General features: G+C 37.8%; 1 protein-coding gene across 2 annotated transcripts in view; it reads left to right on the forward strand.

Annotated features, from left to right (window-relative positions):
- The window catches only part of BBOX1 (gamma-butyrobetaine hydroxylase 1), a 75,617-nt gene that overhangs the window by 715 nt on the left and 62,755 nt on the right, over positions 1-12,147 (forward strand). The window contains exons 2-4 of one of the 2 annotated variants that reach the window (XM_024764739.1): positions 70-345; positions 6,589-6,845; positions 8,060-8,174. In XM_024764739.1, the coding sequence (XP_024620507.1) occupies positions 6,627-6,845; positions 8,060-8,174 (334 nt within the window). In that variant the 5' untranslated portion in view covers positions 70-345; positions 6,589-6,626. The remainder of the gene's footprint in view (positions 1-69; positions 346-6,588; positions 6,846-8,059; positions 8,175-12,147) is intronic. The other variant, XM_024764740.1, reaches the window with a different exon arrangement.

The raw sequence follows: 12,147 nt of genomic DNA on the forward strand, positions 1-12,147 counted from the left end.
CCTTTCTCTCTTGGGCAAAAAAGTTTTTTTTTTTTTTTTTTTTTTTTTTAATCTCCAACCTCCCGTCAGGAGTTGCTACACCTTCAGATTGGGACATCCTTCCTCATTAGCAAACCTCAGCTGTGTCTGGGGGCAGGGCAGCAGTGGCGCTGCCAGGAACAGGAAGAAGAAAGGCTTCCAAGTCAGAGCACTACATCAGATGTAGGGAAACTGGGGGCAGATACATCTGGAAGGTGACGGGCATCAGGAGGCTACCTGCCCAAAGGACACTGAAGATCAAAGCTGATGTTTTCTTTCCTTGGTAAATTTTGCATGACTTGGCACACAACGCACATCTGAGAACAGGTATAATTGAGCTCAACTTTCCCTTATTTTGAAGGGCTTGTGGATTCGGGTCTACGGATTGGGGGTGGGGTGGGGGGAGTATCCAATTGGAAATCCAGTCACATACATCTCACAGCCATGTGGGCTGAGATGGGGATGGTCCATCAGGCATTAGGAATAGGCTTGATTTTGGAATGCAGTGGATCTGATTGCTTCTTGGCAGCTTCCTTTTCGCAATTATGTTTGGCTTAGTCTAGTAGTCAAATTACTTTGCAGTCCCTAAGCTGATCCAGGAAGCACACAGAGGGCACAGAGAGGATACTGTCTAAAAAGTAGACTGGGTGAAGGGGGAGGGGGGTTCTGGCTGGAAACTGGAAATGTTCACTAACTAATCCACCATCCAGCCCAAAGAAAGTGACTGTATATTACACCTTGGCCCTTTGTTAAGCCCCCAAACTGAATGTAACATGCTTTTTTAGAATATTGGTCAATTAAGGCTATTGTGACCTCTTTCAATTATTTTGCTTCCTGAATATAGCTCAAGAAGACATATGACAGGTATTTTGAATTGATCTTATTTGAAAACATAGAATTTCTCATAATGAATATATGTTCTGTTGCAAAGATTTAGAAACCTTAAAATCTAGACCCAGTACTCTGCTTTACCTTGGTAAACAAATGAATTGATAATTTGAGTTTCAATCTGAATGTAGTAATGCCACCAGACTGAAGCTAAAATTTTCCTTTTTATAATTTAGGAAGGAAGTGTTTGCATAAAATGTGATACCTTAAAAAAAAATGTGGTACTTTAAATAAGGGAGCAGTCAGAAGGATAAACCTACTCAAGAGAATGGTCCAGTTTTACTAATGGCTTCATAGAATTCATTATTCCCATGAGAGTATATTCATGAATTATTAAGTAACTCAGCCACTTATTAAATCAAGGTAGAGAAAAAAAAAGCAATAACTTCTAAAAGTTAAAAGGACTTAGGTAGCAAATGTAATGAGTAGAGTATGTATGTATTCAAACCATATTAAAGTTCACACACTACAAATGCAGTTTGGTCAACTTCTACCTTACCAAGTGGAAACTGAGTTTTATGATTTAAAGGTTGTGTATAAAGGAATAATAATATTTTTAAGCCTTTATGGTGTAATGTCTGAAAACTTCTTCCTGTCCTCTCCTTTCAATGATGAAATGTCGGATGGTGAGGTCAACCAACAACCAATAATCATGAGAGTTAGCTACTATTTTAATAGTACCTTTTTGGTAAATTGAAGTTATTGCCTGGAAAATAATTCAGCCACAGATTCTCCATGAGGTAGTCCTGTGTAGTGGTCACAATTTCTATTTCCTCTGCCTTCAAATCAGTTTCTTTACCTCTTGAAGCTTAAGATCATCTGTAAAAGGGAAGTGATGGAACAGATCTCACAGTGTTTTCTGGAGGATTAAATAAGGTTTATGCAATCGAAAGCATCATTAGAGCAGCTAGAACATAAAAAGTGCTAAATACATGGTTTTGTGATACACCTCGCACACCTACCCATATGATTTGCATGTTTCTTGCATTTTGATCATTTTTTTGATCCTAATACCTAAAAGCAGGAGGTCAAACACAGAGAATCCTGTTCTATGACAGCAAGTCTGATGACTTACCAGAGGAAGAGAAAATAGATATTAACAGATCCTGACATTTGATAACATGAGTCCACTCTATCTGGTCTTCCATCATAAAAATCAGTCCAAAAATGACGGCCTTTTATTTTGGAGGGTGAGTAATCTAGCAGATGAATCAGCCTTCTCAGGTGCATGTTATTAATATCTAGCAATTTTAATTTTATATATAGTAACTATGTAGTTTCTACATCAACTTCCTGAGAATCCTAACTAAAACCTCTGATTCAAATTAGTTGTAATTCGCATTTGAGGAATTTTTGCACTCTCTTGTATAGAACCAGAAGTTGTTCACTTTCTATGTGTGTACTGGACTGGCAGATCCAGGTTTGGGGCAACCTCTCCCTCTAGCCAGCAGTATGTGCTTGGACAAATCATACCCAACATCTCTGAGCTTCCACTTTCCTTGCATAAAAATAGAGGCCACTTAACCCAGTGATATTGAAGATTGTTTCTTTCCAGCTCTGAGATTTCTAGTTCTAAGTTTCTTTTATTTCCAAGATCAATACATAAGATAACTTTCAGAGCTACTTTCTTGATTTTCCAAGCCAGCTGACAAAATTTGAGTTTATAAAATTTTAAAGATGACAAAAATCACACCCATGGCTTAAGTAAGATAATCTCTAAAACAATTTAGTTGTGCAAAACAGGAGTGCCAAACACACTTCCATAACTCTGAAGGGGAAAAATATGGTAAGTGAGTTAGGAAGGAAAACAACAAAAACAACAACACATACACATCAAGTGATGGGATGAAATTAAAAGAAATCTGTCCCATCAGATAGTAATCCCCCCTGACCCTAATCCAAGATCTATTTTCCAGGACAGGTAAAACTACTTCCTCCCACAAAAGTCAAGCTGATATTTCATAAACTAAATTATATTTGTGAATAATAAGAAGCAGAATAGTTAAGTATAAAATAATTAAACATTTTCATTTTATAGGACCTCTTTAATTCAGCAAAAAGGTCACACTGAGATAGATATAAAGAGAGAGAGATACAGATATAGATATATATACATACATATCTAGGAGCATCAAACTTTTTCTTTTTTTCTCTTTTCTTCAGAGAAACAATAGTTTATCAAATAACTAAATGGTCATTATGCTTCAACAGGGCTCAGGTTTTTTTAACATCTTTATTGGAGTATAATTGCTTTACAATGTTGTGTTAGTTTCTGCTGTATAACAAAGTGAATCAGCTATATTTATACCTATATCCCCATATCCCCTCCCTCTTGCATCTCCCTCTCACCCTCCCTACCCCACCCATCTAGGTGGTCACAAAGCTCTGAGCTGATCTCGATAACAGGGCTCAATTTTAACAAGTCAAATTGAAAAACAGATTTCAACAAATCACACACACGTACAAGCCTATTCATTTTAATGAAGAATCTGTTTTCAAGTTCTGATGATCCTTGATGGTTTCTTCCTGTTTAAATTTTCAGCCCATTTGCCCCAATACAGCTTTAAATAAATCAAGAAAAATTGAAGAGGGAAACTGTTTTCCCATTGCTCCCTGCTTTTGTTTGGATGACCATTCACATTTGCCATGAAGTTGAGAAAGGAATTGTGAAGTGTAGAAGTAACCCACCAAGTTCCTTCATAGATACCCAAACGATTTAACTTCAGCAACACCCAGGCCTTTCCAGTTCTTCCACCCTCTCCCAGGTGCCTCAGGCAGCCTCCATCAACCACCCTCCTGATGTGGCCACTGCTCTCGAAATACCCTCCTCAGAACATCCATTTCAGGAGGGCTGGGGGGAAGAGCCTCAGGTTCCCCTAATACCTGGAAATGCACTTTCCCTCTCCAGTTCAAATTTGCTAAGCCGAAGAAGCAAAATAGAGAAAAAAGAGAGAGAAAGCCTAAAAAGGAAGGTTGGATTGTAATTAGTGTCTGTTAGTGCAGGTACATCTATCGGTGTGATCAGTTCAACAGTTAGTGTGACTTGGCACAGTGCCAAGTTAAGTACAGAACAGTATTTATTGTGGTAGGAGATGCACCCTTCAAACAATGTATCCATTAAGAATTCAATGTGTTATGACCCAGCAATCCCACTACTGGGCATATACCCTGAGAAAACCATAATTCAAAAAGAGTCAGGTACCACAATGTTCATTGCAGCACTATTTACAATAGCCAGGACATGGAAGCAACCTAAGTGTCCATCGACAGATGAATGGATAAAGAAGATGTGGCACACGTATACAATGGAATATTACTCAGCCATAAAAAGAAACCAAATTGAGTTATTTGTAGTGAGGTGGATGGACCTAGAGTCTGTAATACAGAGTGAAGTAAGTCAGAAAGAGAAAAAGAAATACCGTATGCTAACACATATATATGGAATTTAAAAAAAATAAAAATGGTTCTGAAGAACCTAGGGGCAGGACAGGAATTAAAAAACAGACGTAGAGAATGGACTTGTGGACAAGGGGAGGGGGAAGGGTAAGCTGGGATGAAGTGAGAGAGTGGCATGGACATATATACACTACCAAACGTAAAATAGATAGCTAGTGGGAAGCAGCCGCATAGCACAGGGAGATCAGCTCGGTGCTTTGTGACCACCTAGAGGGGTGGGATAGGGAGGGTGGGAGGGAGATGCAAGAGGGAGGGGGTATGGGGATATATGTATATGTATAGCTGATTCGCTTTGTTATAAAGCAGAAACTAACACACCATTGTAGAGCAATTATACCCCAATAAAAATGTTTAAAAAAGTTCAATGTGTGAAATTTATAAAAATCCTTTCTACCAAGACATTTTCAAGCTCATTAATAAACACTCTATTGACAATGAGTTAAGCTTAGAATATACACTGATACACATGGAAGTTTAATGATAAAAATAAGAAGGATGTTTTTCCTTAATTGTCTTACTCCTTGGGAGAACTTAAGATGGTATCATCTGTATTCTGGTATTCCCCAACCTCTTTCTCCTGCTGTTTACTTGGGTAATTGCCATAGATTTTTCACTGGGCAGGGATGTTTCCAGTTAATTTGGGATAATATAACCAGACCCTTAAATAGCATACAACACATAAGAACAAAAAGAGTAAACATAGTAAACTTTTCTCTAGCTCAGAGGTTGGCAAATATTTTCTGTAAAAGGGCAAATATTATATTTTTTGGCTCTGCAGGTTGTATACATTCCCTGTCACATGTTCTTGTTTTATTTTTTCAAATGTTATAAGAATGTAAAAACTATTCTTACCTCGTGGGCTGTACAAAAACTTCTGGCCCACAGGCAGTATTTTGCCTGTCCTTGATCAAGTTATGTAAGTCATGCTTTTACTTCAGTAGATACAATCTTACTTAAATACAGAATAGAGTTCTATTTTTCCTCCTCATATGTAAAGCTAGAGTTATCATTCAAATATATATTAAATATCTTCTATGTGTCTGCTGCACTAGAGGATACAAAGATCACCATGAAGTTTCAGACCTCAAAAAAAAAGTGAGATAATTATGAAAGTAAACAAAAAATAAGGAAGACTGGGCACAAATGGCATTGATAGTTGTCTGAAAGGCTCCAAAACGCCTCCTTAAAGATGTCTATATAAAAAAAAAAAAAAGATGTCTATATGAGTAAGTCTTAAAGGGTGTGATCAATGCTGCTGAATGCATATTAACTCTATCTTATTCTCCTTCCTCACTAATAAAACACTGATTTCTGCAGAGCAAGCATGTGACTAGTAAACAGCTATGTTTCCCAGCTTCCCTTGTAGCTAACGTTACATTGTGACATAATTCTGGTCAGTGAAATATACTTGGAAGTTGCTAGATGGGGAAATGTTTAAAAATGAGGTAGACTTAGCTGCCACATGATGTTTTCCCTTTTCCCTTCTTCCTCTCTGGAATGTAGATGTGGTATCGGTGATGCAGCAGTCATTTTGCAAACATGAGGCAAGAAGTAGAAGGAGAAAATCTACCAGTAGCCTGGGCTTCCCATGGTTCTGTGAAATCACGTTACCATTACTGGACAGTCATGTTAGGACTTCTTTTCACGCAAGAAAAATAAACTCCTTGCTTATTTAAGCCTCTGTTTGTCAGATCATCTGGATACAGATAGGTTGGCTCATGAAAAGAAAAGTTTGTGAAAGGTCATCCCAAGCAATAGGGGCAGAATGAGCTGAGGAACTGAGATTTGAACGTATGGAGGTTGAACGATAGAAAATATTTAATTTGGCTGGAGCTCGTGTACTTGGGCATCAGTTAAAATAGCACAGGTATGATTATTACACTTTCAATTTGTGGAGTATTTTTCTCCCTTAAAAATTTTCCAGAGCTTTTATGCAAACATAAAAGTGCCTGTGTCATTGGTTCTGAATGTATTATCTAAAATTACTGTGAGAAAAACAAGGAATTCTTTTCAACTGGATCCTGACTCAGCACGTTTATCTTGTTTACTTTCAGTCACTGTGTTTCTGTTTACAGCTCATGAAATACTCTCATCAGAGCAAAGGTCCTAGCATTGATAAGTGAAACCACAAACTCAAGCAAATAGCAGAAGCCAGAGTCCATTTGAATTGAAGTCAAGTTCAGAGCCGATCTTCCTGAGAGTCCTTTTAACACTGATTTGTCATAGCAGGTAGCTGACAAGATTTACCCTCAAGGACCAGAAACATGCACTGTGCCATCCAAAAGGCAGAAGCGCTGGATGGGGCTCATTTGATGCGAATCCTCTGGCAGGATGGTGTAGAGTCTGTCTACCCCGCTGTGTGGCTGAGGGACAACTGTCAGTGTCCCGACTGCTACCTGGATTCTGCAAAAGCACGGAAACTTCTCATCGAAGCTCTTGATGTGAACATCGGTATCAAAGGCTTGACGTTTGACAGGAAAAAGGTAACTATCTCTAAATTATCTCTGCCTTCTCTCTCAACTTAAATAAAGGAGCTAGTCTCCAATAATTTACATAATGAATTATATTTTATTAGATCATATTTTATACATAAAGCCGTGATTGCATAGTCCTTGGTGCGAGGTCCACATGCTTACTAAATGGAAGCTTCTGTTATTATTATTACTGTTTTTATTACTGCTGCTATTATTCTAATAAAATGTACAGTGTTGCTCATTATTCCTTCAGTGAGTGGCAGCCTTGAAGACACAATCAAACTATGTCTCTAATAAAAAGAATGCCCCTGGGCTTCAGTTTACTTATCTAGCAATGAGGGATACTAACAAAATTTGTTCCTAGATATGATGTGAAGATTCAATGAGCTAATATGAGTAAAAATCTTAGCATGTGGCTGGCATATGGTGAGCGCTCAAAACCTTGTATTGATGAATATTTTTAGTCAAATCCGTGAGTAAATGTGTAAGGCTTTGTATGGGATTCTTGAAAGCATAGCTCTCAAAACCACAAACTAGATGTGGCCTCACCCTGTGTTTCTCTCTTCCAAATTTGCTAAGATAGTTATCAGAAGAGCAAGTGTGACCAGCAAGGTCATCCTCTCCCACTCTTGTCTCCATCTCGAATTAAGGACTTTACCCCCAGGGTTCAGTGCTTGCTAGCTGTGGGACCTTAGACATGTTATTTCTCTTACTTTGCTCACCTGAAAAATGTGAGTATTAGTTATTGCTTCTCCCTCAAGTTGTATGAGGACTAAGTGGGTTATATTTATAGCGCTCATTGTACAGTATACACTCAAAATGGTGTTATTCTTACTATTATTATCTGCCTCATCATCATCAGTACTATTTCTGACACTCTTGGCAGGAATATTAATTGATCTCTAACCATCACAGAAAGTTTAGGGACCACAGGTTTTCAGAATATAGAACAAGAACTCAGATCTAGCCAGGTTTTATTTCTTTGTGATATTTAAAGGGCCTCAGATCTCAGCTGTATCCCCTTGGCTTTCAGTTTCCTTGTTTTCCAAAAGCTTATTCTATGCCTGTGAGTATATAAGTTAAAAAACAGAAAGAAAAAAGAGCAAGGGCTCATTCGATTCCCTGATAACCTTAAATAACATTCAGAAACAGCAAGAGTGGAGAACCAAAGTACGTAGAAGCATAATAAACGTTTACGTGATATTTGCTTTCTGTGTTATAAGGTTCATATCACATGGCCAAACGACCACTACAGTGAATATGAAGCTGATTGGCTGAAGAAAAGATGCTTTTCACAGCAGGCCAGAGAAAAGCTCCAGAGAGAATTGTTTTTGCCAGGTAACCTTGCTATGGTCTTCAATGTCCTTTAAAACTTGTCTGGTAAGAAATTTGCTCAGAAGCAAATTAAAACCCTTGTGCTTTGGTTAAAATATTATTGTAATTTACGTGGAACGTTTAATGATTTACCAACACAGATCATGTAGGTAGAGATGGAAAGAAACATAGAGCAGCTCTAGACATTCTAAAGAGACAGAAAGAAAAGAAATGCAGCAAATATTTATCCTTGTCATCTAACACAAAAGCTGGCACACCGTAGATGCTCCATAAGTGTTCCCTGCAAAGCAGCAGGATGAACCAGAGGCAGACTTGCCCTTAAGAATTTTATCTAAGGCCAGAACCACACAGAATCAACAAGGCAGAAATTCCTAACCTGGCATCAGATAAAACTATGTGATCTATGAACCTCATGAAATGATATACACAACATTGACAACACTGAGTGTGCATGTGAGCGTGTGTGTGTGTGTGTGTGTGTGTGTCAGGCTTGTGCACAGCAAATTGCTTGGGGAGAGTTTATATGAATCCCAAGGGAATCTGTGAACACAGAAACATTCAGAAAATCTCCAGTAAACAGATTCGGTCGAAAAGGAAGACTTCATTCTTTGTTGTTTTTTTTAAAATTTGCTTTCAGTCTTTTTTCTTTTTTTTATTGAAGTATAGTTGATTTACAATGTTGTGTTAATTTCTGCTGTACAGCAAAGTGATTCAGTTATACATATATATATATACATTCTTTTTTATATTCTTTTCCATTATGGTTTATCACAGGATATTGAATATAGTTCCCTGTGCTATACAGAAGGACCTTGTTGCTTATCCATCCTATATATAATAGTTTGCATCTGCTAACCCCAAACTCACTCCATCCTTCCTCCACTTCCCCTTTGGCAACTATGAGTCTGTTCTCTATGAAGAAGACTTAATTTTTGATCTGAGAGACAAAGTAAATACTTAATATAGATAAAAAGTTATTTTTTAAATACGATTTTTGGAGATACACAGTAATACAGCTCAAACAGAGGTGCTGGGGAGAAGTGGGAAGTATTAATACTTTACTCTCTGTGTATTTTGAAGATTTGTGTCATAAGATGATGTGGGTCAAAGGCCCACAAATTCATGTCTTCAAATTCTGAAAACATGCTGATTCATATGTATTTACTAGAACCTTGACTTCTACAAACACACTAACAAGCCAACTTTCCCTGAACATTCTTTTCCGCTGTTTACCGGATATATTGGACCACTGTCCCTTTGGGCAACTGACCAGCCTTGTTGGATTTTATGCACATCTCTTCTGGGATTTCTGGGTCATACACCAAGATAGAGATTTTACCTTACTCCTTTCGAATTTCAGATTCTCAAACATGTGTGGTAACTGCATGGTTTTCAATGTTAGACTTACAACAGTTTACTGGGTGTGGAGATGTTACTAAATAGCCAACTTGAACCCCACAGCTTCACCTTGTCCCATGGTTATCAATAGGGTATGACATGGTCCCCTTCCTGTTCAAGCATAGTCCAGTCTTATCAAGAGCTAGCTTCCTCCATTCTCTTAATCTCAACACTCTGACACCTGACAATGTTTTGCTCTAGTGCTTTCTGTCTAAACCACCAGGAATCCATTTTCCTTTTTATCTAGTCCAGCCAGCTGGTGGAATCCAGATGGATATCAAGGGAAAGATGTTTTTCCTGCCTTCCCCCCAGTGAGTGCTTTGCTAGATTCTTCAAAGAGTCTTCAATTACAAAACTGAGTGGCAACTGTCTGGGTCAAATAGCAATATCACAAGTATATTATTATTTTTTATTTATTTTAGATTTCTTCTGGTACTCAAAATATTTTTCCTTAACTCTGCCCTAATTTTGTAATCCCATTGGATTTTACTCTAATTTCCTTCGAGTTCTTCTTTTGATTATTTTCAGGGAATAAAAGCCAACTTTTTATTATTACAGCTTATGCTTTTAAGCATTGTAAAAGTATATGGCCACCCCCTCCATTAATATTTCTTGACGGGTTCAGTTTTATAGCTTGCATTTCTCAGTACTATCAGGCAGTAGCAGGATGGAAATGATACTACATTCAGTTAAACAGTGGAAAAAACTAGTCACACTGACAGGCCGCAATCATGAATAATATAAGGAGGACTGGCTGCTATTTAGACAACGGAAACTATTTTAATGGTTTAAAACAAGATCAGATTTTGAAAATATATTCTCAAGCTGTGCAATTGGTAGGTGGAAGAAGAAATTAACGGACCATTTTTGAAATATTGCTTCTATGGCTTTTTGCCTGTAGAATTTGACACCTTATTTCCCTGCCATTGCATATTTTCAAACATTCATACTCAGAACAAGTAAACAAACTCAGTTACATTTGTCAAAGAATTTTGTTTTTAGTCCTCAGTGGCAATGTTTCCTCTACTGCTCTTTCCTTAGAGTGAGGAAACGCTTTTAAAATCTGGCGTCAAGATGCAGATCACTTTTCCTTGATCTTTGCTTGGCACTAGACGTTGAACTCAAAAATGAAAAAAACATCAGCCAGAAAAAACTCTTGTCATGGGACAGCCACAGCTGGAAAGAAGGCATGGGTCACGACCATTCCGTCATAAATTTCTATTCAACTGCACGTATATCGCGCACCTATCTCGTGTGGGAAGCTGTAAGGAAATACCAGGTTTTAAAAAGACATGGATTCTGCCCTAGAGGATTTATCCAGTCTAGGAGGGGACACTAGGCATGGAAACAAATAAGTATAGTACATCATTTTAAGTACATGAAAGTGTGCATAGAAGGTTAATTAGAATGTAGAAGGACTCTGAAGAAACAAGGAAATGGAACTCAAATAAGAGCTAATACTTGCGCTGGGTTTTGAAGGATCTGTCAGACAAAGATAGAAGGAAAGGAAATTCTCAACAGAGAAAAGGGCATGTAGAAAATCAGAGAAGCATAAAAGGGCAGGGTAGGTGCGGGAAACTGCAATTAGTTTAAAATATAGGTGAAGTTAAAATTGTTAGGCAACAAGGAAGGAAGTGGCTTAAGTACCCTACTAAGAAGCTCAGCCCTAAACCCTTAGGCAAGGAAGTTTGCCCAGCACAGAGGTCAAGTATGTTTCCTTCCATTAGTTTCCCAGGCTGATTCTCTTCCCAAAATTCCAGAGAAATGAGCTTAAGGTCTTTATAAGTTTAAGAAGATTGCTTTACTTATTTTCTTTAGGATGCATTTTATATTTTCAGAGTTGTATCTTTCTGATTTTTACCAAATGCATATAATTTCATAAATGCCTACAAGGCTGTGAATGTCTTCTTAGCTTCCTTTTTCTCTTGATGCATTCTCTCCCCCTCCAGTGTACCCCTTTGGTTCTTGGTTTGTACTTATCTTACTAAAGACAGTGAAGTGATCAGTTCTGTGTTGTAGAAAGGTCTTGAGCATGGTCATCTGTGCTGGATGGATTGGCGTGGGTAGTGCCTGGGAGCAAGGTAACCATAGCATGGCCTAGAAATTGTCCTGTAAGAGCCATTAAGAACTTAAACTAGGGAAGTAGCAGAGAGGATGGGGGTAGAATTTGTACTCAAGAGAAACATATCGTTGACCTGGAGGACAGGAGGTTGCTGGCCCTCTAATCTCTACCAATTTAAAACCAGATTGTTGAAGCCTTGCATGTGAGTGTTTCCAGATAGGTGGATGAAATGGAAGACTTTAATAAAACATTGGAAATATGAAGATTTTTTAATGTAATTGTTTTTTAGCCTCCATGTGAAATTGACATAATTATACACTCATTTTTTGTGACTAACTTCATGATGCAAACTTCCCAAAATAAAATTGATAAGACTAAAATGGGGAAAAAAATCAATACATAGCATGATCTTATACATATATGAACCTAAATATCTGTTCTTATTAACCCTCAGAGGCAGAATGAATGCTTGTTTTCCTATCTATCTCCTTGAACTGGTACTGAAATGTTTGTATA

The sequence above is a fragment of the Neophocaena asiaeorientalis genome, unplaced genomic scaffold (assembly GCF_003031525.2).
Source record: "Neophocaena asiaeorientalis asiaeorientalis breed wild unplaced genomic scaffold, Neophocaena_asiaeorientalis_V1.1 scaffold230, whole genome shotgun sequence".
In the NCBI taxonomy this organism is placed as follows: Eukaryota; Metazoa; Chordata; class Mammalia; order Artiodactyla; family Phocoenidae; genus Neophocaena; species Neophocaena asiaeorientalis.